The sequence below is a fragment of the Netta rufina genome (genome assembly GCF_964035555.1).
Source record: "Netta rufina genome assembly, chromosome: 4".
NCBI lineage: Eukaryota > Metazoa > Chordata > Aves > Anseriformes > Anatidae > Netta > Netta rufina.
The window spans coordinates 52,446,106-52,472,667 of NC_140127.1; the positions used below are offsets into that span (position 1 = coordinate 52,446,106).

Sequence of the window (26,562 nt, forward strand, 5' to 3'; positions counted from 1 at the left end):
TTCAGCCCAGCTTGGCCAGCTGCTGGCAGTGCAGCTGAGTCAGTGCCGGGCTTGCTGCTGGCTAATGGCCTTACTCCTAGACAGGCTGGCTCCGCTCCTGGCGGGCTTCTTGCTCTGGTGGCTTTTGCTGCAGTAGCCAGATAGCCGGGTCTCTCTGAGCTCTGCAGCACTGCACTGTGGTCACGGTAACAGCTAAGTGCATGCTCCATTGCATTTTTTTTTAAATTTCATTTTTGCTCTCTGTACAGAGTTTCCAACATCTTTATTGCCATGGCTCATCCAGGTTGTAGCCCAAATTAAATTCGCTGAGTGAAGACATTCTTTCTCTCGGCAAATTAGTTTCTGTGCCCCATTTATCCGTTTGGAAACAGACACGTAACAACATCTTTCTGCCTCACAGGGGTGTTTTTCAATCCTATTCCAGTAATGATTGCAAAGTGCTGTGCTGCTTTCTGGGGATGCTGGGCCCTGTAAGCATCAGTCATCACACATGTGGGCTGGGAGGAACCTGCAGACTCATATCCCTTTTCTGTCTGTACTACTTGAAACATAGTTGAGACACCCAATGAACAAAATCTGGTGCTTTCAAACAAGCCCTGTGGCTCTGGCTATCTAGCCTGAGGCCTGCTGAAGATGTCTGATTGTCTGGGGATGTGATATTCTCAAAAACCCCCAAGTCCCTGAAGCTGGGTGCTCAGGTATTGAGGTATTAAAAATGATTCAAATCTTGTCCAAATTGTTTTGTTTTTTGTGCAATGTGAAGGAAGTAATTGGTATTTGTGTTCAAGCTGCAGCTCGGTAGTGTCAAAACAGAGACATTTTTCCTTTAAACTATAAACCAGTAAAATGATATTGCAGAGTATGTTTTCTTTCTGTGATGAAAGGTACTAGGGCAGACGATGCAGAAATACATCTTTCCACATTTGCCTTGCTAGCCACAGGGATTTAATAAAGATCATCAGCGCAGCATGCACATAGCCCTGCCACAACTGGGTTACTTCAATCGCCTCCTTATTTACGTGTTTCTGCAGGAACCCCCATGCAGGCAGTCTCTGCCCCGTGTGCTTGCAGCTGCTCAGAGCCCAGTGGGCAGCCACCACATTTGTTTACAACCCTTTTTTTGAAACGAGGCAAGAGATTGAAGAATGGTGTATTGATAAATTTGGAGAATTTCTGTCTTCCAATTTAGCTCTGGCATCTGTGGGGAAGCTGATTACTTTTTACTGCACAGGGTAAGCCTTCAGTGACTGGGTTGGCAGCACACAGGGTCACTGCCGAGTGCATGAACACAGCCACATGCTGCTCAGGTACAGAAGAAGCTCAAAAAACCTTGAAGCAGCAAGGAGAAAGGTATTCACATGTTGCATTCATGCTGTAAGCACATTTTTCCTATTTAAGATAAAGAGAGAGATTGAGAAAGCCAAGTATTGAGCAATAATTTTCTATCCTAACCTTTTTATCCGCATTTATACCTTGCTCAAGTGCTTTGTCTTGGTAAGGGGCTGCCACTTAACATCCAGCCTCACGTGGAAAAGCCTGGCTTTGAGGGTAAAGAACCGCCTACACAAATTTCACCAGTATATGGAGAAATGTGCCCAGAGGACCCGAGCTTGTGCAGCTCAGGCTTTTTCCCCTCCCACCCTGATGAGCCAGGCTGTGCGGCCTCCCGAGCTCCTCAGCCCTTGGTTCACCCAAAGGTCCATCAGGACCATCACCTTGGCCCATCAGAATCAGGTCCAGCAAAGGTGACTTAAAGATGCAGCTTTGCAAGTGGAACTACAGCACCATGCTCTGCACCGAGCAAGACAGCAAAAGCATTAGTTAACCATGATAATTTTTTTATCCCATCCTTAGGAACCTGGTACAGACAAGTGGTTTTATTCTGTTGTGAAGGTCTTCTCCCAATACAAATATTGGTACTCTCTCACACAGGGTTGAATAGAGGAAAATGTCTCCTTTGCAGAAAATATTGATTGTCAGAGGTTACACTGTTGAACCTACATAGGAATAGCATGAGTGGCTAACATCTGGTGATCGTGTTTCTGGGAATACAGTTACTGATTCCAGTCATGTGTATTTGTGAATGCCCTGAAAGCATAGGTCAGTTCTTGTTTTTAAAATATTTTTATATAGTTTTTATTTTGTTTTATTATTATTTTTTTTTATATAGGTAATTATATTTAGGGTCATGCAAAAAAATCTAGGAGCCTCTAAGTCTGGGTGCACTGCGGAGAGCACCAGTCCTTCCCACAGGTGCCCTGTGCTGGAGGTGCAGTCTTGGCAGAGAGGCTCGTTGCCTTTTCGCAGGAAGGTGGCACCTTTTCACAGGTGCCAGATGTGCCGTACAGAAAGCATGTTTCAGTGAGCTCCCAAAAACCAGACACTAGGCAAAAGATTCCTTTTAAGAGACACCACGCCTCATACGAGCACTGTTTGCTATCAGGTGTCAGTGACTGTCTTTCTGGAAGCAGAGGCTTGACCCAACCATCTGGGATATTTTCTGTCCCTTGGGCCTTATTCCACTCTCACACTCAGCATGGGAAGTGCCACAGAGTTTCCAGAGGAGTGGGGGCACGTCTTAGCTCCTGTGCTCGTTATCAGAGCAATACGTTACCTGTAGTCAGAGGCGACAGAGAAAAGGAAAGATTTGCCTTTCTATTAATTTTTCTTCGGTTCCTACAGCCCTGTGAATGGCTGCAGGAGGTGTAAGGCAGCAGGCTACCTGCTTGGAAACCTGCAGCTGCGACCCACAGGGGTGGTGTTTGCCAGGAGAGTTTGCTGCACGTCACGTGTGGCGAAGCAGATGGACTCTGCGGATGAGTTAGCAATGACTCATAAAATTGTTTCAAATAATGGATTTTTTTCCCCCTAAATGACTTAAAAACCCATATGCCATGGGGAGGAGAGCTCCAGCAGTTATCCTTGCGGAGCACGGAGTCTTTAGTAAGGCCCACAGAGCAGCAGCTGGAGTCCTGCGGAGGTGTAAGCCTTCCTCCTGCTTGTTTAGCTCACATGGCATTTTATAAAACAAATGACCAAGAAAACTAAAATCCCCAAAATACCAACCCCACACAATGCTGTGAGGACAGTTGCAGCCCAGGCTGTACTTTCCATCTCTGTTTTGGGCTCTTATTGCTTGCAAAACTTGAGCGGCTTCCAGTTCAGTCATTTCCCCTTATCAGGAAATTCAGATGAAATTACATTCCCACCGGAGGCTTTTAGAGGTATACAGGAGCCCTGCTTGCCTTTACAAGAGATGTATTTATTTTTTTTTCCGGTATCTTTTTTTTTTTTTTTCCAGACGAGGGTCGGCAACCTGATTGGGCCTGGTGTGCAGCACCCCTCCGTGCAGTTGTGCCCCTGAAGTGGGGCATTTTGTCACCCAGGCACGTGAGCAGGTTACGGTGTTGGTGAGGCAAGCAGGCAACATATAGACATTTTATACAGTCTACTGGATTACTGCAGCAATAAATACCTGCTGGGGGCTGCGCACCCACTGGTGCCCTTTTCACATCACAAGTGGCTCTGATTGGGTTGGGGCTGCCAGGTTGCATTCACCAGAAAATGATTATCACCACAGTAATATTCACCACAAGATACCATACCAGAATTAAAGGGAAGAAAAAGTACACAAAGTAAGTAAAGCAGCAACTTTTACCAATGGGATGTTCGTGCTCCACAATCCCATCTCAGACACATTGCATGCAATGCAAGAAGCTGATTGTTAATAAGTAAAATCAACACCACCAAAGGTAATCAATGTTTTATTTATAAACATACATTTACTATAAAAGCTGTTGCATTTTAGACAAGTTTTCCTAATTTCCAGAGGCATTTTAGAATAAATAAAATCAAGGAAAGATTAGCGCAATTGGTATTCAACGTCAGCCCCAGCCAGGACAGCGATCCTTGTCCTCAAGTGGACATGCACAGAAGGATGGTCCCCTTCTGGTTCACCAACCTTTAGGACATTCACTGAAAACTACAGATGTACTGCATCAATAACACTACTACATAGCAAGAGTAAGGAAAAATACACCATGGCAAGTGGGGTAGTGAAATACAGATGGGTTATGACACCTGTTGAAGGAGTAAGAGGCTAAATAAATTCTGAAACATCTAAAATCCATTACATATATTGTACTTGCTTAGCAATAATAAATCATTTTTGCAACAAATACATTTACATGGTAGTTCAAATGTAGTAAAGCGTTATTTTTGTTTCTGTGCTTAAAGTTCCTGGTAAGAAATGTATCATACTTGTGTGTTTAACCTGAAGGAAGGAAAAGGAAGGAAAAGGAAGGAAAAGAAAGGAAAAGGAGGGAAAAGGAAGGAAGATTTTAGACTGAATGAATTTGCCGTATAAGATTCCAAAGGAAATGTAAATCAAACATCAGCAGTTGGCAAGTACAATTTAGAAAACTGCTGAAAATTATTCTGTGCTGGTGAACAGATGCTTCCTGGGGGGAAAAGCTGTAGTCTGAAGATGCTGCTTCATTTTGCTTTACATACAACCAACGTCACCAAAACATGCATATATGAAACGAAGGGATAGACACTGGGACAAACTAAGCAGCTTCAGGGATGCAGCCGTGTGCCTGCAGCGCTATGCACACCCCCTCCCCAGCCCTTGCTCATGCATTTGAGTCCCAGCCATGCTCCTACACAGCCTGGGCTCTTAGCATCAAGTTATTGAGAAGCGGATCTAGCCTCTGTGACAACCAACCCTTTTGTACACTTGTGAGCAGTCTGCACATCTAAGCCACGCCACACGGGGAAGCAGTGACTCACACCAAACAGATGTATGAGCATGCATTAAAGGTCTTGGTTAGAAATTAGGCCCAGGCATCATTTGTTCGCATACCCTTAATGCAGCCCATGGAATTGCACAGATGCACAAAGTAGTTTATAAAATCTGCTTCTGAATTTCCATGTTACGCGTTATTTGCAGGAAAATGCTGTGATGTCCACATGCAAAGTGTAAACCTCCTGGTTATCAAAACCTTTCAGCAGTAAGTCATGCAATCGGTTAATCCAAATATTGGACTCACTGTTTCATTTCCAAAACATTTTTTCTGATTTTTGATTAATTTTTTAAAAATATTCCCCAGGTGAAGTCCGTGAAGGACTTCATTTTTTTTTTTGATTTATTGCATCCATAAGTCAGCACTGACTGTGTGCAATAGCTTTGCAGTTTCTAAGGCACAAATTGAAGGAAGTAACATGTAACTTTCCAGCAGATCTCCACAATCTCCTCACATGACAGCATTGTACATGTGTTGCCAATGACACGCAGTTCTGCATGCGCATGTAACTCACATGCAAGCAATTGTCTAATGTTTAAACCAATAGTTGCTAGCTATATTACAACTCAAAATTATTGCTTCCCTAATAACGACTTAATTTCCATTTACCAACACATCAAAAGACAATGGATGTACACAGACATAAAACAAATCTTTTAATTTATTACGGTTTTAAGGCAGGATAAGTAACTTTTTCCCTCCATTTTAAGTTGCATCTCGAAGAGCTAAAGTGGGATATCTTAAATAACCATTTCCTTTACCAAACTGTGCTATAAAATTTTACAACTGTAACACATCCCCTGAACTTGTCTGTGTACTCTGATAAACTCACACAGCTCTGGCCGTTGCTTCCACGAGCTGCTGGAACACTTCAGTGAGGAGCAAAGGCTTAACCAAAAGGCATAAAGGAAAACTTGCCCAAATGGAGGGAAGCTTTCGCCTACTGCCATCAGCCTCCTCCCTGCCTCCCTTCCAGGCTCACAGGCTTTGCTTATCTTGTTGGGGTGGATGTCTGGAGGAACACAGGTTCCTGGCTGCATAATTCATCCTTAACTCGTGTGATGATTCTGGAGGGGACCCAAACCACACATATTTCTCCCCACGAGACTTCAACCAAACATAATGATTGCAAGGGAAAGAGCAGATCCCAAAACAACTCAGACTGTCAGTGGGAAAGCATCACGCCAGACAGAACAGCTTCACTGTAACCATCACACTGCAGCTTGCAGGCTCGCAGTTCAGTTGCGTCTACCCACGCTGCTGCCTCTCCCCCACATCACCCTTTCACCAAATTCAATGACAACATCAGCTGCTGAACTTAGAAAGAAGGATTGCTCCTGACAGGAATCTTGCAGTCGTTAATGGTATGCAGTCTTTAGGTTTAATGAAGAAATCTTTATTTGAGAGAATATTGAGCTATAGTCATGAACATTACTTGAGGTACACAAACAAAAAATCCTATCACTAAAGGTGCAATAATTTATTTGTATAACTCCTACCCTCCACTGAAGGTAATATAAACACAAATGTTTCAGAATTACAGGATGTATTATCAAACTAGTCTCTGTATAAAAAAAGTTATAGCTTCAGTTATAACAGAGAAGTCATGTGCTGTGATGCTTAGTTTTTCAAATGCACTGATTAGGTACTACCTTAAAATTACTTCTCATCTCAACTTGGCATATTCTATAAAGGTTCTGTAAACTCAAAATTTTAATTCCTAGAAATATTAACACAAAACAGCTTTATTGCATGTTTATTTCCTTATTACTTTCAGGAGGACAAAGTAACAGACTGAAAATCATAGACATACCTGAAAATGTGGGATTTTTTTATAGTACTTAGGCATTGCCTTACCAAATATGGTCATATATATGTCGCAAATTTCTTAAGAAAGGGCAAAACAACATATTGCATTTTAAAGGAGCAGGTGCAGTGCTTTTATGAGTTTTTCAAAATGAGATGAGGGCCACGATGTCCATGATTCAAGCTCTTACAAATGATTGTCTGGAGGCAGCCGATACATATGAGAAGAGAGTTCCTTCTTCAAAGTAATTAGGACCGAAAGTCATGTCACAATGTAGTTGGCTGTCCAGCAGCTGGAAAGAAAGAAACAAACAGAATTCAGTCATTGGTTTACAAATTTTAACAAACGTTCCTCCTGAACCAATGGAGTACATAGGATTTTCCTGATATGAGCCTTATCATTTAAAAAAAAACGCATCTGGAAATATGTGTCATTGGTGCCCTGCATCTCTTCCTTCCTGCAAAGTTGGGGCACTAACTGCAAAGAAGGGTTTTGTGCTGTTTGCATTCTGCATGCACTTTTATTTCATTTACTCGGAAAGTACTTGTGGGTGTACTTACTATTAGGCTCTGCAGTGGCAAAACAGTAAAGCAGAGGACTGATGAGTCATCTTCAGCTGTGCCTGGTTTGTGTTACGTGGTAATACAGAGCCCTTGTGTTATCTGGCCATACAGGGAATCTCTTGAATTTACTGCTTGCCTTTGATTTCAACATTCACAAATCTCTAACTCTTTGCATTTTTGGCACGGAATAGTGAGCTCCCTCAGTAACTAGGATTGTGAGATTTTGTTGTCGAGAAATAACCTACCAATAAAATCCCATCCACTTTTATTTAAAAGTAGAAATATACTCTGGACTACTACATAATCTTTAATGTGTTTCTCCCTTAAGTTTTTTGGTAGTTGATTTTGAAACAAAATCCCCCACAGTTTCAAATAAACAAGTTTCTGCAGCAAAAATATCTCACTGAGATGTCTCTAAGCATCTTAAAGCAATACTGATTAATCCTGGGTTTGTCGGAGAACATCAGTTGTGTGCACTGCTGTGTAGGTATTCAGACATAGGCAAGGATGGAGGTAGGGAAGAGCTGTGAAATCAGGCAACTGACTTTGTATTTAGCATCAGACTTCCCGGAACTGGAAGGCAAAACACTAGTATTGTGCCCCTTTGTTCTTCAGTTCAGATGTGGAGTCTGTCAAATTTTAGTTTAAAATGAGTGACTAACTGTGTTTGCAGTTTTGTGACATCAAAATTTCAAAGTCCTTTTGAAATTGTCAAAAAAAAAAAAAAAAAAAGGTGTAATTTAAATTTACATGGCCCATATTTTGAGATTTTGCACGAGGAGTGGACACAACAGGAAGAGACAATTTGTAGGAAAAAGACAAAACCTTCCCATTATTATTTTTCAGAAACCATACGTTTCCACAAAACCTATTCCCACAGTCATCAACACAGTTCCCATTGTGCTTGATATGCACAAATGCAAAACCTTACAGCACAAAACACTGCACACAGTTCTGTACTGCATTTTCTAGCACTACAGTGGTAGAAGATTGAGCCTACAGCAGCATATAGACTGATATACAGTTTTACTGAGCCTACTGAACCTCAATTCTTGTTTAAGCAAAAAGGATTAAAAAGAAAAGAAAAAAAAGAAAGAAAGAAAGAAAGAAAGAAAGAAAGAAAGAAAGAAAGAAAGAAAGAAAGAAAGAAAGAAAGAAAGAAAGAAAGAAAGAAAGAAAGAAAGAAAGAAAGAAAGAAAGAAAGAAAGATGACTTATCACCTTCTCTTCCTTTTTGTATAAAGATAGATGTCCAAACATGCATTATAAAGGTCAGGACTTCAACCACATGAGGCAGTTTTATGGTATCAAGCCTGAAGAGGATAATCTATTTCTGAATGTGTTAGGTTAAATAATTAATACAACGAGTTGCTAGCATTTCTTACCAGAATTAAAAAATAAATAAATAAATAAAAATCACCACAGAAATAGTTATACGACAGCACCCTCTAGCTCTGCTGATGGGTAAATATCTCTGACCTGAAATAGCAGAGGAAAAAGAATCTGTTCTACTAGCAAAGGTGGGGAGGTATCTTTCCTACTCCTGGATTTCTATTGCTTTTGAGGTAGAGGAGGAGAAATAACAAGATAAAAGTGCTCTATATCCCTGCCCATCAGTTACAGCTGTAGGCAGTGAGTATACTGAACACGAACATGTGACAAAAAGGCAATGATTACTCCCATGGATTTCTTCCGTGCCTTCTGAAATGCTCTAGCAATTTGGTATCCAGCACTAGGATTTTCAGGTGATCTAACGTAAGGCAGGAAAAGTGCATTGAGATTTCTTTGACATGCAATTGTCTGGCTCATTCTTCAAAACTTGTAGCCAGCAACATATTAGCACATGTCTGAGGATCCCACCACAAGGATTCGTTGTGGTAAGTTACATTAAGTTCCTAATATTTTCCTTCACCCTTTTCTCTGCAAATAGATGCCTGGAGACATAACAAAACAAAAACAAAAACAAAAACAAAACAAACAAAAACCAAACCAAAACAAAAACTTCTCAAAATAAGGCCCAGGGTCCTAGATCTAGTGGAGGCAGCTATACTGACTTGTGTGAGGTAACAGATTCAAGCCTTCAGGACATGCAATGTGTGTGCACTCTGTAGAAGTTTATATTTATGCAGAGGAACTGCCTTATAGCCTAGTATTGCTGAACAAAGATCCTTTGTGCAAGATTTAATGAGCTTGGAAGTCTTTTTCATACAAGAGGATGACTAAAATGAGATGGTAAGGCTCCCCTTTCTATAGCAAAGCTATGCCTAAATTGCAAAGCCATTTTGGCACAACACTTTTTTCCAGGAGGAGAAGAGCCCGTCAGTTAAAAGGATGGTAACAGTGCTGTTAGAGTTCACCATGAAATCAGACAAAAATACACATCCACATTAGGACAGGATTTGATACTTACTTCTGGATCGGATGTAACAATCATTGCAGTTGAGAAGACCATTTCTAATCCTGACATCTGTTCCACTTGCTGCATCTCCCAGCTGTCCCTTGCAAATGCCACACTGTCAATTGAAGCACAAAGTATGACAGGTCATGCCCCAGTATCTGTCACAACTCTCCCAAAATTTTGACTTTTGTTTCAATATTTTTTGGAACAGTGAGAAAAAATAACCCCCCAGAACCCAGCCCATAATCTTGTGGAGTACTGCATATCAGTAACAATTTTTTTTTATTTTTTTTTTTCAGAGCCAACAGCATTTAGGACTGGATTTCAGCAGTCAGTACTCATACAGAGGTAAAGTTTAAGTGGTTTTAAGAGACACTTGATTTTGATGTTGCACTCTAGAGCCAGCCTGTTTGCACAGGAAAATCTTCTAGAGGCCAGAGGTTTAGTTTGAGTAAATGTCAAAATAAATAAATAAATAAATCTACATAAACACCTAATACCAACTAGGGCCGGGATAATGCAGGTGGACACTCTGAGTTCTCTAGATAACACTGTCTTTAGTCATTTCCTGAGACATTCAAAAACAGAGACAAAAGTATTTCTGTTTAGAACTCTGGTGAAAGCCAGGATATACACAGAAATGCTGAGAAAATCTTCAGAATATAAAATCTTGCAATATTTTTGGATGATTTTCCACAGTCGAAGCTTTCCAGCCATGGGTCAGAGAGCTTACAAACTGACCAGATTCAAGGAAAAAAAAAATCACAAGATACCTAATTTTATATTTAGAAAACAAGTACAACCAGAAAGTTACATGATTCCTCCCTCTGTAAGTTAGGAAGCTAAGTTTACTTGCTAAGTTACAGATTTTAGTTCATCTAACATCTGACAGTAGACTGTATAGCAGGATTACTTTCACTTATCCACAAACAAACATAATAAGCATGCAAATCCCTGGTCATCTCATTTCCAGTGACACATCTAGACCTTAATACACTCTCTCCTCACACAGGATGATGACCTGAGATTTTCTGCAGGTGAGCACAATAAGAGACGTACCCGGAAGCACTGAATATGGAAGTAAAGACCAAGTGTTTCAATAATCATGGCAGCTCCCTTTCCAAGAGGAAGCCCACAGGTGGAACAAAGTTTCTTTCCACTGACAGACCTAGGAGACAAACATTGTTGTAAGAAAAAAAGAGCAGTAACTAAAACCCAAACAAATATTTGCACAGGTTTAGGGGGAGGGAAATGATGGGAGAAGGGAGCGCTGGGGGTGTTTCACATCAGAAATGCAAGTTGGCCCTTCAACCATTAGGACATTTTCTACTTGAAGACAGTTTAACACAAGACATGTATGATTCAAAACTTTGTCTGAAATAAGGAGGGCTTCTGACTGAGCCCTGGGGCTAAAGCAGGCTTTTGCTGAATCAGCCTGCACACCTGCCACACAGATGCACATCTGCCATCCAAGCAGAGGAGTTCAAATGCTTGAATGCACAGAAGCTCGGACCCATTTCCTTGCCAGTCTGCTGTGCTACATCAAGGGAGATGCAAGCCCTTTAGCAGAGGCCCGGATGGATGGGAATCATGCCTGTGGATGACCAGGACCCAGCCAATGACGCAGCAATCAAAGCAGATACTCACATACATTACCTGACTCGGATTCTCAGTCTGGAGTTTTCTCTATTTGTTTGCACATGGGTTTGCTTACTGCAGGTCAGAAGGCAGGAATGCTGCTCTTACACCCAAATGAGCTGGCTAAGTTCAAGCAGCAACATAACTGCAGTAGCACAGACCAGGCATCAGGCACTTACTAACTCAGTTTAGCCTATGTTGCTGCAAATACATGCCTGTTATACTCCAGTTAGTTTAGATAAAAGCTGAAATCAGACCTTCATCTGTACTGCAAAAATACTTCAGCTCTCACCCTAAGATTCAGTCCTGTCTAGACATTTCTAATAAATCAGCTGTTTGATAACAGCTGGGCCCCAGGTACTCTTTTTCATAATGTTTTTAACGGCAGTGCAGGTATACACTTATATGTGCTTCATGCTCTTCCCTTCTCACCTATCTGCCAGCCTGTCAGAAGTGGTGTTCATCTAGTGAGATGAGCCTGAGAACGAATGGGATCCCCTGTCATTATGTGTCATCCACGCTTTTTAGAGCCAGGGCTGAAACCAGGAGAGAAACTTCAGGATATGTCAAGTGTTTTGAAAAGATGGTTTGATGAAATTGTACGCAAATTTACAATATCTCACTTCATGTTTTTGGTGCAACAACCTAATAAGCCACCAGAAGAGACAGATATGGGCTGCATTATGATTAAAAAGCTTTTTTTTTTTTCTTTTTTTTTTTTTTTTCAGAAGACACAGAAGCAGCACAAAGAGTCATCACAACCAAAAACTGTTCTTGCCTCCATCTAATCTCTGTCACTATTGAGCACATCATTTTCTATCCTACCATGTACATTGGCAGCACAGGCAGTCAGTGTCTTTTCTTGTTTCATTCTTGTTACTACTTTTAGAATAACTTCATTGGATTCTTCTCCTCACCTACAACCATAACCCTTCTGCTCCCATCCCTTTTTACATTATCCTAGAGTCCAGATTTGTTTCCACTTCTTCTCCACTATCAGATTTATTATATGGACAATAGAAGAATCAAAGAATAAAGTGCTTTGAGAATTTTTTTGAGAAGTTTTCTAATGTTTTACTGGAAGGATTGATTACATCTTATCCATTATTTTCAAAACTAAGATTTATTTCAGAAGAAGATCATGGAAAAGGGACTCAGATCAGGTTACAGCTGCTAAATGATATGACGTAGCTATCAAGAATAGTTACGTGTAGTGATAAATGATTTGCAATATCATCAAAATTGCAGCTATTATTAGCAAAAATAGGAGAAGTTGTTCACATAAAAAAAATCCCAATAGTTTCATGACAATGCAAATGGCATTGGAAAGAAAGCTTTGCTATCAAACCTGAAGAAAAATGTTATTTAAATATAACAAAGTTTTGCTATGGTTTCTGTGTTGTATGATTGCCCTACTTAATAAGCTAACTGATTTTAATATATCCCAAATTATTGGTGATTCAGTCAGGCTGCAGTTCCTATTTATTTAGAGTTGGAACATCTATCTCACTAAAAACTGCACAGCTCATTGACAGACAGAATCAAACCTCCAGGAACACATCTTAGTCCTGAGCATGTGACTTTTCACTATAAAGACAACATCCTTTGACTTAAATGCTCTGAGCTCATGCTTTAGTGCTTGCTTTGACTGGAGCTTATATTATCCTATTTCAATTTCATTGAAATTTCAATGATCAAGCAGTCCTATAGCTGCCTTCCGAACTGTGTTATTTTAAAACACAACGATACTGCTGAAGCAGGCAGGAAATATGGAAGAGGGAGCTACATGTTTATTATGTGGACGGTTATGAATTGCCACATTTAGAAGAATAAATAATGCATCTGCATAATACTAATGCAATTTATACTGCAGCCGTTCACCAGTGCCCACAAGACGTATTCAGTCTGCAAAATTCCTTATTGACCTTTTGTACCTGTTGGGTGACTGACTCGGCGCAGCAGGAGAGCAGGGAGACAATGGCCCGGATCGGAAGTTCTCGTGACAGCCTGCCCTAAAATACAGGAGAGAAAATGCATTACTACAGCTGAAAATAACAGAGGTTTTATCCTGAGAAGCGTACATCACAAGGCATAAATCTGATGTCTACTGCCATTTTGACACAAAACAAACAACCAGCATGCATATTTTGGTTCAGAGTCTTGATCTGCTTGCTACTGTTCAATAAAATAACTCACAAAGTAATTACCCACGTGCTGACTCCTACCAACACAACGTGGCTTGACGAAGAAGGGTCAAGGCAAGGCACAACATCTTGCCAAGGGAATGTGCACAGAGGCACACTGGTAGAGCAGACAGGGGGTCACTGATGGAGGGTCTGTGCCCTTCACTGGGTAAAAACAAAGCTGTCAACACTGAAAGCGGACTATTCCTATCTGCATCCATTCTATCTTGCAAAAATTTGGTGAGGAAGAACATGCACGCTTTCTGTTATCAGCAATCATAGGATTGATTCAATCTCTCACTGCATAAAGTTGCTAACAGATTAGATTTTTTTTTTCAAACACATGAGTAGTTTGTTATGACGATTAGGTAACCAAACCTCAATCTACATTAGTTTAGACAATATACATGTACAAGCTTTATAGAGGTGACATAGTTTGCAAGGAGACTGTTCGTATATACACTACAGAAAACTAATGTTGCTTCCTCATTACAGATACACTTTTTGCAAATATTAGGTAAATGTATACCCTGTTTACTGAAAGAAATGGCATTACCTTTTAGTACACAGCAAAGCATCAGAGAAGAAAAAAATATATGCAAAGTTTCTAGCAGAAAGAAAACATTAATCTGTAAATATCCTCTTTTAAATGCCATAATTCTTAAAGAACTATTCCAGTGGAGTGGAATAAGCGATGTGTCTTTAGAAGCCAGGGAATGAAGCTCTCAGATACTAACTTCAGTGAGGCAGACTTCAGCGTGCCAGTGAAACCTAACCTACAGAGAATGCTGAGCAGGGATATAGGGGAGGAGAGAGTCAGCATGAATTCGCACACTCTGCAGTAACTCTTATTTTATGTTCTCACCTCCTTCCTTCCCCTGTGGAGTTCGGTTTCTGTCCCACACTCTGACCCAGGAAAGATCTTTGCCGAATGTCCTCGGAGCAATGCGGGGACTGTTTCGTCACCAACTGCTGGTTCCATGAGACGTCTGAAATGGGAGGTGGGGATATCTCAATACTTAGGACAAATGCTTTTGTCAATACTGATTAGCCAACAAAACTTGTGGACACACCATAAAGCAGACAACAGACATGAAAGTCAGAATTAGGCAAAGATGACCATCTTGACCATTGTAAGGAAACAGCAGAAACTTTCAGTTACATACAGTGCTGTGTTTTCACATCCCCAGCCCTCTCCTCGGATAGCTTGTACCCCTTTGAAAGTACTGTTACTTAAAACCAAATTCTCAGAAAACCAACACGAAATCAGAGATGGGCTCTGCTGCATCAGATGGGGTAAAGTCCTGCTGCCTTCCTTTCCCTTACACATAATAGTATGTAGAGTTGATAGAAAGGTGGTACACTCACTGTTCTCCATGAGCTTATCAATAAACAATTTCCTTCCCTTGTAATTTCCTTTTATGTTTCAGATGAGTGCCTAAGGCCCGGTGACAACACCAACCTCTCAGCACTATGCAATGAACTGTGGTGCCCAGGCAGCCAACCATCCTGCCCATCGGATGGAGCGCACTACATGGATCCTTCCAGACAAATTTTGTGGCTCACTGGTCAGGAAGGGCCTTACCTTTCAAAGCATCAACTAACTGGTTTAGAGGAGAAGCAAATTTTTACTGGGGTCTATGAAAAGCATATTACGTATTTTTTATATCATCAAGGTCAAAAAAAAAACTAGTCCTGACTATTTAAGATCTTAAGGAAAGAGCAAGGATGTGATGTGTCAAGGGACAAGAAAGGAGCTGCCAGAAGTAGAACAAGCTGTTGAAGAGAAACCAGAAAAGCGTTATTAGCAGGAATTAAAACTGTCAAATCTCTTAAGTTTGCTTAATCACTACTACACATCCTCAAGGTTGGTTTACTTGGCAGCATCTTTTGCTTTCTTTACTCGAGTAACCTTTATCAAAGAGCTAAGAACACAATGAAATTGTGACAGGGTGAGCAAACCTGCTAAACTAAATAAACTGCATTTGCATTTGGAACAGGAAACAATACAATAATAATACACAAGTAATAATGCACAAGTAATAATACACTAATAACTCTGAAACCTTTATTATCCATGGGTGGTTCATTATTTATAATCATTAATTTTAATGTTAGATTGAAAACAAAGATCTAAAATTTGTTTTTAAAATCTACAATTCCTTAGTCCTACTTATTTACTCTCCATTTATTAACTCTCCACTGTTCACTTACATTAGACAGTGATATTAAATTAGTGAATCTCCCTTTTTTGAGGGTGACCCTGTTGACAGAAATGCTTTGGGGAAGTTTCTACATTATCAAGCAAGCAATATTTATGGGATCTTTAAAATTCTATCAAGTTGTATCAGGACAAATCCTGAATGTATACTGGGTAATGTAACAGATGGAAGATAACTGTGAGATTACTGTAAATTAGATTTCTACTTGCAGCCAAAACATTAATTGCTGATGTAAATACGATTTTAAATTTTACCTTATTTCTGTTTACTAACAGAAAACAACTTTTGAATCTGAGATATTCAAATTTTGAAGAAGTAAGTGTGCTGTTAATTTCCAAAATTCTCTGAGTTAAATTGCAAGCCACTATAAATACCTGCAAGATTTCTATCTGGGTAAGAATACATGCGTATGAAGGTCTTGATTCTCACCCTGAGTCAATGGCAGATTCAGCCGGGCAGGTGAGCTGCGCTCCATCATTGACACCTGGTGCTCCTGTTCACCTCCTTTCAAGATACCCGTCTCTGGGTGTCCTGAGAGCACTTTATTTCCACTGCCAACAAAAATAAGTCACATTGTATAAATAAAGCCAGGAAAAAATCCAACTAGAGTCTAATGGTAAAATCAGATTTTTGAATGTAAGTGCAAAAATGTACACTTATTATGTGCAACAGAAGTTTTGTTATATGTGTCAGCACTGACAAACCAATGGGTAACAGCCATGAGTTAACAAGTCTGACTCCAAACGTGCCAGGTGTTCCTTCTTACCTCACACACAGCCACTTACATGCACTAGAGAACACTCTGGATTTGTGGAAAATGGTTTACTTGGTAGAGAAACAGCTTCTTTCAGTGTTCTCTATACAGCGTTCAGCATCATCAGATGCTTTGTGAAAGCTGTGATTACCAGTTTGACAAAAGACCAGTACTTTGAACACCATTTGGCAAGTTTGGGTATGGCACTTCCGAGACAGGCAGGCAATCTCACATTGGTTCTGAGTGAAAGTGGCTCCTTCTCCTTCATTCATTCCAAAGGCTTGTGAAACTTGTAAGCAAAACACAGTGCAGTGACATACACAGATGTCCAGGCTAAGATCTGATTTTGATCTGGTTGATGTAACAACCTCTCAGAGAAGTCATATGCTGAAAAGGTAAGCCTTCTGACATGGCCAGCTAGCACCACGCATGGCCATATATACATAAGCCTGATCAGGATGTATTACACCTATCACCATGCCAATGAAATGAGAAGACTAAGACCAAATGCACTTTATTTCCTCCTCTAGTAGTTGTCGCACCACTGGAACCACCACCTTGAGACGTGCAGTTATCACAGCCTCATGGTCAGATGCTGATGTTCCAGCATCAATCATTGGCAAATGTGATGTCCCAGAACTATACAGAACACAAAACTCCAAAGGACTAAGAAATGCCTAGGCTTGATCCATACCTCCTCTTTTCTTGCCAGCGTTCATTTTCCTTGCTTTTCAGAGCTGGAATACTGTCCTGCTCCCAGAGCAGTTTTTTCTGCCTTGTAACTTCATTTTGTTTGCCTTCCTCTGGAGAGCTGTTTGAATCAGTTGTGTTCTAGAAGACAGCAGGGGAGGGAACGAGGAGCTTCTCTTGAACTCAGCATCAGCATGCACATGAGCAAAGCACAAGGTACCCCCAGGTATATTGTGTTTACACACCTTATCTTCATAAAGAACACCTCACATTATACAGTGGAATCATTTGACTTTAATAAGGCTAACTTTGTATTTAACAAAGACTTCAGCTAACATAGCCAATTAATTGGATTAAATGGAGCTCAAAACAAAAAGTTATGGACTTTTTTTTTAAATGAAAGTTAAGTTTTTGACAATTATGAAACAGCATTTCCGTTATGTATTTTTGGCAGAAATGCTTAAATGACTCTGAGAGGCTAAACAGTCCTCTGCACTAGTCTTTGGAAGATTTTGTGCAGGGCCTCAGCCTATGATCATGGGAACTCTGCTGCTGGCAGCCTTGGGCAGAGCACTGCTCGCATGCTCTGGGCATTTTAAAATGGCAACGCCAGTACTACTTTCAAAATGTACTGGAGTGGGTGATACCTGAGTGGAGCAGCTTGTGTGAGCCATGGCATGGGACCTTTCACTTCTAGGTGTAGTCACTGCCCAGAACAAGCAACTCCACACAGGAGTTACAGTTACCACTATACAGCCATAGGGACAAAGGGCTGTGGCTGATGACCCTGTCTGAGGATGAGTGACAAGATGAGCTAGGAAGAATGCAAGAAGAAGCAGATGATACAGGACATCTAATCCTGAAGTTAAATGGAAAAAGGCAGATGACTTCTTCGGTGTGGCTGCCTTGGGCAGGAGAAAATTTAAGTTTGGGAATCCCACATTTATTGTATTGGTGTCACCTGGGGGGGTCTGTTCTCTGGCAAACACTTAGTTACATGTTAGATGCACGAAGTTAAACATTTTGTGCAGCATATGCAAGAAGAGAATCAGAGAGTGAACATTCCTCCATTTGCTTTGCTGTTTTCTGGAAGGGATGGCAGGACAGAAAAGGTGGAAAAGCAGGAAGGTAAGATTCAATCCCAACTCAGATATGCTTAAAGCACTGTCTGACAGTCAAGGTTTCACATGCAGGGAAATAACTTCAGATTTTGTTGGCTTTGAGAGGGTAGGTAAAACAAACAGAAACAGGGGACTTTTTTCACAGCACCAGTCAAAGAAGAGAAGTAGCTGCAAAAAAAAGAAAGTTTAACCCTCTGCTCCAGTCCAAAATGGGACAATGCCAGTTGATTTAGGAATACATCTCTTCACTTGTGAAAATATACAAGTTACAGCACTTTGAGGTATTGCCAGTTATGGAAGGTATCCAGGAAATACTCCAGGAAATACTCCTCTCATTGTTCCCAGACTTCGCTAGCCTTTAGCAAAGAGTGAAACTCTGCACTGAAGATGGCTTTGACTTTATTGCCTTAGGATTCCACAAGAAACTCACCTCTGTTTTATTTCCTTCAGTGGTAGAGGAAGAAGAGGAGAGGAGATCAGCAGAGTTTGAAGAAACAATGAATGGAACTACAGTATCCTCAATTATCTTACGTTCCTAAAAAAATAAAAAAAAAATAAAAAAAATAAAAAAGAGAGGACCAGGAGAGAGTGGGAGTTAAAAAACAGAATGATAACTACATGCTTAAAAATTAGAAGTGTAAAGTTTGGTTACATGTTCATATTTATATGTCTAGGAAAGAACTTATGTTACCAAGAATAACGGTAATACCTCAACTTTTAATTTGCTGCAACATTTTAAAATCCCCCACCTTTCACCATTACCATCTTTGAGACGGGATGCCCATTTCCAAACTGAAAAAAGTATTCCACTTGGGATGGCACCACTGCTTCTCACAACATTGGTCAATTAAATTACATAAAAAAATAAGAAATTACACCTAGTACACAAGAAACCTATTTCAAAAGCTGAAAAAAAAAACTTTTTCTTAAGATTACAAGCATGGCTCTCAAGCACAGATGATAATACATCAATTTGCATAAGGTACTACTAGTCAGACTAACAACATTGATATTTTCCACGTTTCTGCAAAAACGACCCATATATGACAGAATAAAAACACTATTGTCTATATTGTAAATATACTACAACTGGAAGCTTTGGACATTTCCTATGACTTTTTTTTTTTTTTTTAAACAGGCTAGATTACAAAACATCTACATGATGAAGCCCAAGGCAGACAATAACTTCATCTGGAATTCCACCAAGTCCAGACATCAAGTATATGCCAAAGCACAAAAGACTTTCACTCTGCAGGGAAGCCTGAGCGCGCCCAGACACAACCCTTTTGACTCACCCAGACTTGCATGGCAATTAGGCACCTCCACCTCTGCAGAGACTCTGAGGATACCTGTCTAAATATTTAAGTAGTTTTCCTCAGTGCCTATGGTAGTGTTTAAGAAAAGCAATCCTCCTGAGAATTCAGCCTTGAGAAGTCTTTCATTAAATAATTTAGGTATGGGTTTTCTTTTGGTTACATAAGTGGGTGCATTTAAATACAAGAAAGTCAATAAACCTCCTCTTTTCAGCCTTATACCTCCTCGTAGTATCTACGCTCCTCCTCTTCAACTTCTCTCTGTGCCTTTTCCCACTCCTCTTTCAGCTTGTCTTGTTCCTTCTGATACTTCTCCTGTAGGAGGATACAAATAGAGGTGAATTCAGAGCATATCATATTGGGAGTAAAGTCTGTGGTATCTCTACAGTGAAAATGAACCTGTTAAAAATGGCTCAATCAGAAACAGGATGAAACAGAAAGGTAAAAATTAGAAACATCCATGGGTGTCAAAAAAGCTTCCTTTCCTCCTTTTCCCACTTGCTTCTATCTCTTACAATTAAGACCTTCAAACCATATGGAACTTTTAGCATACTACAAGAAGTTTAACCTGTTAGAAGTTTTTATGTGCTTAGACAGAAATTAAATTTATTCTAAACAATTTCAATAATTCCTTGTTTATTATATAGTTTTAAGAGTTGTAAAAAGCTATCACACACCCGAAAACATTTAAGCATGGATTTTGCATTAATAATTACAGCTAAGCAGAATACAAACAAACAGGTTTTGCAGATGCTGGTTTTGGAACTAATTCAAGAGAGATGTCGGTACAATATAATGGATGATGAATAATTGTGCAAATTTAAAAGATAAATAAATAGTTTGCAAAGGTTTGATGAAGGTAAGCTCATAATTGCTAAGCAGTTCATTTTCCTCCTTGATGGGATCATTTTTTGAGAATTAATTTCACACAGTTTTATATGAAAAATTACCTTAAAGAGATCTTCATAATTGTGTGACAGAACTGGTTTGAATATGGGGAAGAATGGTGACTTCTATATGCCTTTTACAACAGTTCCAACTTCTGTTCAAATTAGAAACCACATCTGCCTAATCCAAAATAAATGCATTTACTGTCAAAAGAACACCTGCATTTGTCAGAAAAACCATGACGAGAACTTTACACCATTCCAAGAGGAAATAAACGTACTAGCTAAAAAGAAATAAACCTAAGAAAGCAGCACAGAGACACACAAGTAGTTGTACAAGATGAAAAGACTCCATTTTACTGTTCTTCATCCTTGGACGGTTTGGTGCTCTTATGTTGCATGGAGGAAACATATGACTTCTTTGGGACCAATCAAACCTAACCAGGATCAAAAGATACTACTCACTGACTACTTTGCTACTGAGTAATATCAAAAGACACTACTAAGTGCAGGGGAAATTCAAGTTCTCAGGGCTGTTGCATTTCTTCCAACGACACAAACCCAAACCTTTTATAGAATACTCTATACCACCAAGCAAAAGCAGTGGTTGTTTTGAGGAGGGTTCTCCCCCTCACAAAACAAAACAAAGCAAAACAAAACAACCAAACCAAACCAAACCAAACAAACAAACAAAAAAAACACCACCTTTGTGTACAAATTTAGTTTGATGTTTTCCAACAAGAACATGCAAACACAGCAGAAATCTACAAAAAGCTACTAAGACCATCACTTTAAAGAAGAGTTGCACAAGCATCAGGGTTAGGAAAATATTAGTCTCAAGAAAGAGGCTCTAAGTAATTAGGAGTCTCACAGTTTATGCTCTACATACTTTAAATATAGTTGAGGATCAACATCTGGTTGAACTCTGCATTGGAATGCAGAACTAAATCCTTTCAGTCCACCCAGGGTGTGGGGAAGGGAGAAGTAATACTACATAAACCACAGAGAGTATTTGGTTCATTCATATGCTACAGAACTCTCTAAAGCATCCACAGAGGGTGTGGAAGACATGACATGAAATACTTGACTTTTGTCTAAAGGAGCTGGAAACATCTGAAGCACATGGTGGAAGAAATGTAGCATCTTCCTTACCTGAAGCAAGCGTTCTTGCTCATGCTGCCACCTTTCCTGACGCTTCCGCTCTTCTTCTGGATCCCAGGACCAGAAATTGAAGCGCTTGTGTGAAGGAAAACCAAGCTATTAGACTTTAATTCTTCACAAGGCTACCAGAAGGCTGCACTTCCTCTGGCCTGCCCCCAGCAGTGATGTTAAAATGGGAAACTCAGAACCAGATAATGGTACTCTTAGTTAGCAGACCATATCCTGAGCTTCACTGACACTTGGGTTTTCCCACAGGTATCCAAATGAGAGAATAATCATTTGGTTTGCAAAGAAAGGCTTGGGAAACTTCAACTGGAGGGAACAAAAAGAAAAAGACCTGAAAGAAAGCTCTAAGCAGCACTGAACAAAGATGCCTCCAGGTGCCCAAATTTAAGGAAAACTTCTATTTTTCTTCTCTGTAATCTTCTGTGCAACATGCAAAGAAATTTGCGAATGTGAAATATATTCTCTCATTTCATATGTCTGCCAGCACAACAGCCTAAAGCCTCACTTTAAATTTTTATCCAGGGAAGAACACTTCAATCACAGATCTAGACCATGTTTTGGCTTGGATTCTGTTTGTTCTCTCTCAGTCTGATTTAGGGATGTTACAAGGCAGTTTGCATTAAAAAAAAAAAAATAATCACTTTTGTTAAACACATATATCTAAACCAAAACGACAATGCAAAAATGGTACTTACATTTGATTTGTCACCACTATCAGAATCAGCTAGAGAAAAAAAAAAGGAAAAAGGAAAAATTAAACTTAACAAGACAAAACAGCAAAAAGTGCTTAGCCTGCAATTAAAGCTATGTTGTTTCTGTATAAAAAAGCCTCACGTTAGTTTTCTATTTGTTCCCACAACCAAATGCAAGGACAAATTGCAAGCAAACAAACCAGAAAAATAGACTACACCCATCACCAACAAAGCTACTTCTAATTTGGGTACAGAGAAGCACAACTTTAACTAACACCAGGTTCTACTCTACCACTAGCTACTGCTGTCTACTTCTGGCCACAGCCATTAGCAGTGTTTGAACACTGAGCACTACCTACTTTGATTTACTTTTCCCTTCATGGTTCAGTGCAAGGAAGGAAAAAGCATAGCAAAGCTACAAGGGTGGGACTACACTATTCAAGAGCCACAGTTACGAAGAGGACCGTTGCCATTCTCTATTCATGTCTTCAGGCTGATGTAAAGAAATAAGGAAAAGGTATTTAGAGGCGGGTGATTTCATTTGGTGCCTGAAGCCAGAGCATCACAGCAATGCGTAACCCAACAGCTCTTTGTCAACTGTGCAGCAGGAATAGATGCTTTCTATGGAAGTGAGAGGCAGAAAAAGTCCCCGGGATCGTCAGCTTTCGCCCCAGTCCCACAGCTGAAGACACCTAGGACTCGAGGCAGCGCAAGGGATGAAGCTGCTCTTAGTGCTGCATTTACCTGGCTGTGAGAAAAACCGTGAGCGCCGCCAGTCGTTCCGCACCCTAAGCGGAACCGCAGCCCCGCGGGGCGGCTCTGCAGGGGACGGCACAGAGACAAAACAAGAAACAGGGCGGTCAAAAGGTGGTGGTGAGGCTCAGACCCTGGCCTACTCGGCCACCAGTGGGGTTTTTATTACAGCAGCTTTGTAACAAGCTCAAAAGGTTTTAAAGGCCTTGCAGATCACAAGGACTACCCAAATTTAAATGCTACTTTTGCAGCATGGCACCTAACCCTATATGAGAGCTCTAGCACAGAAATGCTAATACACTCTTGCATTTGTTTCTGTTGTACATGCATATTTTAAAGGATTATCTGATCTTTTCATGGTATACATGCTGTGAACACTAGAGAGCAGCCAAGTGTTTCAGCATCATTTAGAAAATACTAGAGACACCTACAATCTGTCACTCCGTATTTGGACTGATTTGTGCTTGAAACAAAACAATACTATTGGCAGAGCCTGTTTGGAAAGTACCTTCCCACCTAAAACAAGTAAGACTTCTCATTCCTTTACTGACATTCCTGTTTTCCACAGTGGATTACCTTCAGTGAAATGCAGGGATAAATCATTATATTACCTATATATAAGCTGACAACCTCGCAAGTTCACAGGGGGAAGAAAACTTCCCTTTCTCCCTCTGTCTCCCCCTCTCTCTTTCTTTCACAATACCCACATATATGCATCTCTAAAATCAATATAAAATAAAACTACTAAATATTACCAATCTCAAGCAATACTTTGTCATGAAGGCAAGAAAAGTAAGTTCTGCTTTGCAAGAGCTTGTGATGCGCAGAGGTCAAACTGGGGGATGTGGCCAGATATGCGTGTTGGTCATCTATAAAGAGGAGCTACACACAAGCAGCTGAGTGAGGAATTGTCTCCAGGAGTTTTTACTGTGAGATAAACCCAATTATTAAGCCATTTTCATCTGTGAGCAACATACTAATGAAATATAATACTCATGGACATAATACAGCTTTAATTGTTAGTCCTGGCCCCCTCCTTTGTGTCACAATTCTGCTGCTGTGGTTAAGGGGAACAGCAAGAAGCGTCCCTCGCATCACAGAAGCCACACTACCAGTATCAGTCAGATGCAACTAGAAATTAAACATATTATCTTCCAAACCTTCCAGGCCATTGATTAGGCATTCCCCCTTGACTACGACGGACATGCATACGTCCAGCTGAATTCTCTGCAGCTCCCAACCTCTCTTTCTGCTCACCTTGTCGATCAGAATTCTGCAGAGTGACCTGGCTGGTCTCAGGCAGCTTCTTTAAAAATGGCAATACTATACTCCCTTCTTGTTCCAGGGCCTTCGGTTTTATTACCTGTTGAGATGTTTGGGAACAGAAAACTGCATTCAAAAATCACGAGGTACAATCAAAGATTAACTTAAACCCTTTCTATTAATTTCTAAAACAACGTTATCAAAGTTTAATAAGCCTCTATCTCCAGAATTAAAATATGAACTTGCAATATTGAAGCAATGAAAATAACCATCAGTTGTTTGTTCTTGATACACTGCACACCCAAGCTCATCCTAACCCAGGACCATCATCTAGTGTACCTGACAGAGCAATATGGTGATGGCCATTTGTTACCCCTGCCACATACACAAAATCCACTGTCTACACCTTTTGGATACTCTGCTCTCCCAGTGTGTGGAGGGACTGGGCTTTGCAGGTTGAGTTCTCTTTTCTGCTACAGCCAGTTTACAGATTCAAATGCTCCAAGCAGACACCGGGGAGTTTCTTTGGAGGAGGAACTCTCTTATAATCATTGGATTTGGCACAGAAAACATCTTTCAGGGTCATTCCCTGACATATTTTGAATGAAATCCTGTTATGACATTATACAGAGAGAAAATACCAACCAGATATTTGCACAATATCCATTTCCTTGTGAGGTCTTCTTTGTTTCATTTTCCATTCCCTTTCTTTCTTGCCCATACATACCTCCTGCGTAGCAGGGAGCACTATTTCCTTCTGCTGCTCCTTTTCAGGTTTCTTCACATCTTTTTCACTTGGAGCAATGTCCTTGGAAGGGACAGGACTTGGAGGAAACTCTAAGCTCTTCACAACAGGGCTGGCACAAGCTGCAGTTGACTTGAATTGCTTTTGATCTGAACCTAATCCACACAAACAAGAGAGAATGTCACAAGGTTAAGATATTTTTTCCAGATACAATGTAGACATTTCATATCTTCTTTCTTCAACACTGGCAAAATTAATCTCTCAGAAAAGACACAACTTGAAAGATGAATTTCACCTGATGAAATGTAGATGCTAACATTTGAGTTGGTCACTATGGGACACCCTTCATGGTTAAAAAAGGCAGAAAGGCACTCCTTTGAGAAGGATTGCACAAACAATTTCAGACACTTCTCTTGTCTGAAATGAGCTGTAACCTATTAACACATCTACTGAGGTACAGATCTCTGTAGTGCGCATTCCTAGAGCTGTGTGATGAATCCTATTCTAAGGTGCTACCTGGACAAGCAGCTCTACAACAGTTAACATGGTCTCACTGTCAGCACTGGAAGATATGCCAGCTTGGCTGTTTCCACTGAACGAAGTCAGCCAGGCATCAGAAAGCAAAGAAATTGTGGTAAAAGGAAGCCTTGGACTGGAATAACCAGGTTGGGACTCAGTTCTTAAAAAAAAGAAAAAGAGCAAACCAACAACACCCACACACAAACAAACAAACAAACAAAAAAAATTGATGCTGGTTTACAAGGACCAGGGACCAGGAGCACAAGGGCCCACAGCTGAGGTCTGTGAAAACCCAGTGGCTGCTAGCTGGCACCACCATGGAGCAGTTTCTGCCATCCCAGGCAGTGCACAAGCACTCACACATCTCTTAAACATCCTGGAACACAATCTCAGCTTCTCATCCTGTTCCCCCTCCAACAGGTACCTCTTTGACAAGCTAGGAGAGGGAGCTAAGAAAGGGAGGCACCCCAAAGCTGCACTAAGAACGCCCACACCAGCAGACACAAGAGCTGTTCCTGCTGCCTGGCAGATGCACACCACTTTGGAGCAGTTCCCACACCATTAGTGGCTTAGGGGTCACAGCATGGAAGTATCTGGCTTGTACTGAACAGCAGATGAGGTTGTCTGTCACACAGCTTGGACCACATCTATCCCTCCAAAGCAGATGCTGAAAATCCACGTTGTTTTACCATCGCAGCTTTCTCAAGGTGTTCTCCCAGCTTTCTTTGGCAGACCATATTAACCTTTGCTACCAATACTTAATGTTTAGCATTTCTCACAGGTGTGGAGCTCCTCACTGCTGACTGTTGAGAAGAGGATTTGGTTGATTCATTCCACACCTGCAATCTCTACATTACTTGCCAGCTGCAATTCCAGATTGTTACACTCTGTGCTGCTATGAAGTGATTTTTTTCTACCTGGAAGTCTAGCCTATTTCTAACTATGAGACAAAGTAATTAAGCCAGCTGATGAGCTGTCACTAGCAGTACATGTGCGTCATAGTTGTGCCGCACATCAAGAAAAGTCTGGATGTGCTTCTAATC

The 26,562-nt window shown here is 40.6% G+C and overlaps 1 protein-coding gene across 2 annotated transcripts in view; it reads right to left on the reverse strand.

The window, feature by feature from the left end:
* Positions 1-3,748: 3,748 nt before the first annotated feature.
* LIMCH1 (LIM and calponin homology domains 1) overlaps positions 3,749-26,562 on the reverse strand; it is a 172,317-nt gene continuing 149,503 nt past the window's right edge. Inside the window, exons 22-34 of one of the 2 annotated variants that reach the window (XM_084286398.1) lie at positions 24,983-25,155; positions 24,250-24,355; positions 22,243-22,271; positions 21,533-21,616; positions 19,716-19,808; positions 18,611-18,715; positions 17,064-17,200; positions 16,045-16,166; positions 14,259-14,382; positions 13,145-13,222; positions 10,632-10,740; positions 9,585-9,687; positions 3,749-6,904 (exon numbers count right to left, since the gene is read on the reverse strand). In XM_084286398.1, the coding sequence (XP_084142524.1) occupies positions 6,879-6,904; positions 9,585-9,687; positions 10,632-10,740; positions 13,145-13,222; positions 14,259-14,382; positions 16,045-16,166; positions 17,064-17,200; positions 18,611-18,715; positions 19,716-19,808; positions 21,533-21,616; positions 22,243-22,271; positions 24,250-24,355; positions 24,983-25,155 (1,289 nt within the window). In that variant the 3' untranslated portion in view covers positions 3,749-6,878. Of the gene's footprint in view, positions 6,905-9,584; positions 9,688-10,631; positions 10,741-13,135; positions 13,223-14,258; positions 14,383-16,044; positions 16,167-17,063; positions 17,201-18,610; positions 18,716-19,715; positions 19,809-21,532; positions 21,617-22,242; positions 22,272-24,249; positions 24,356-24,982; positions 25,156-26,562 lie in introns of both variants that reach the window. The other variant, XM_084286397.1, reaches the window with a different exon arrangement.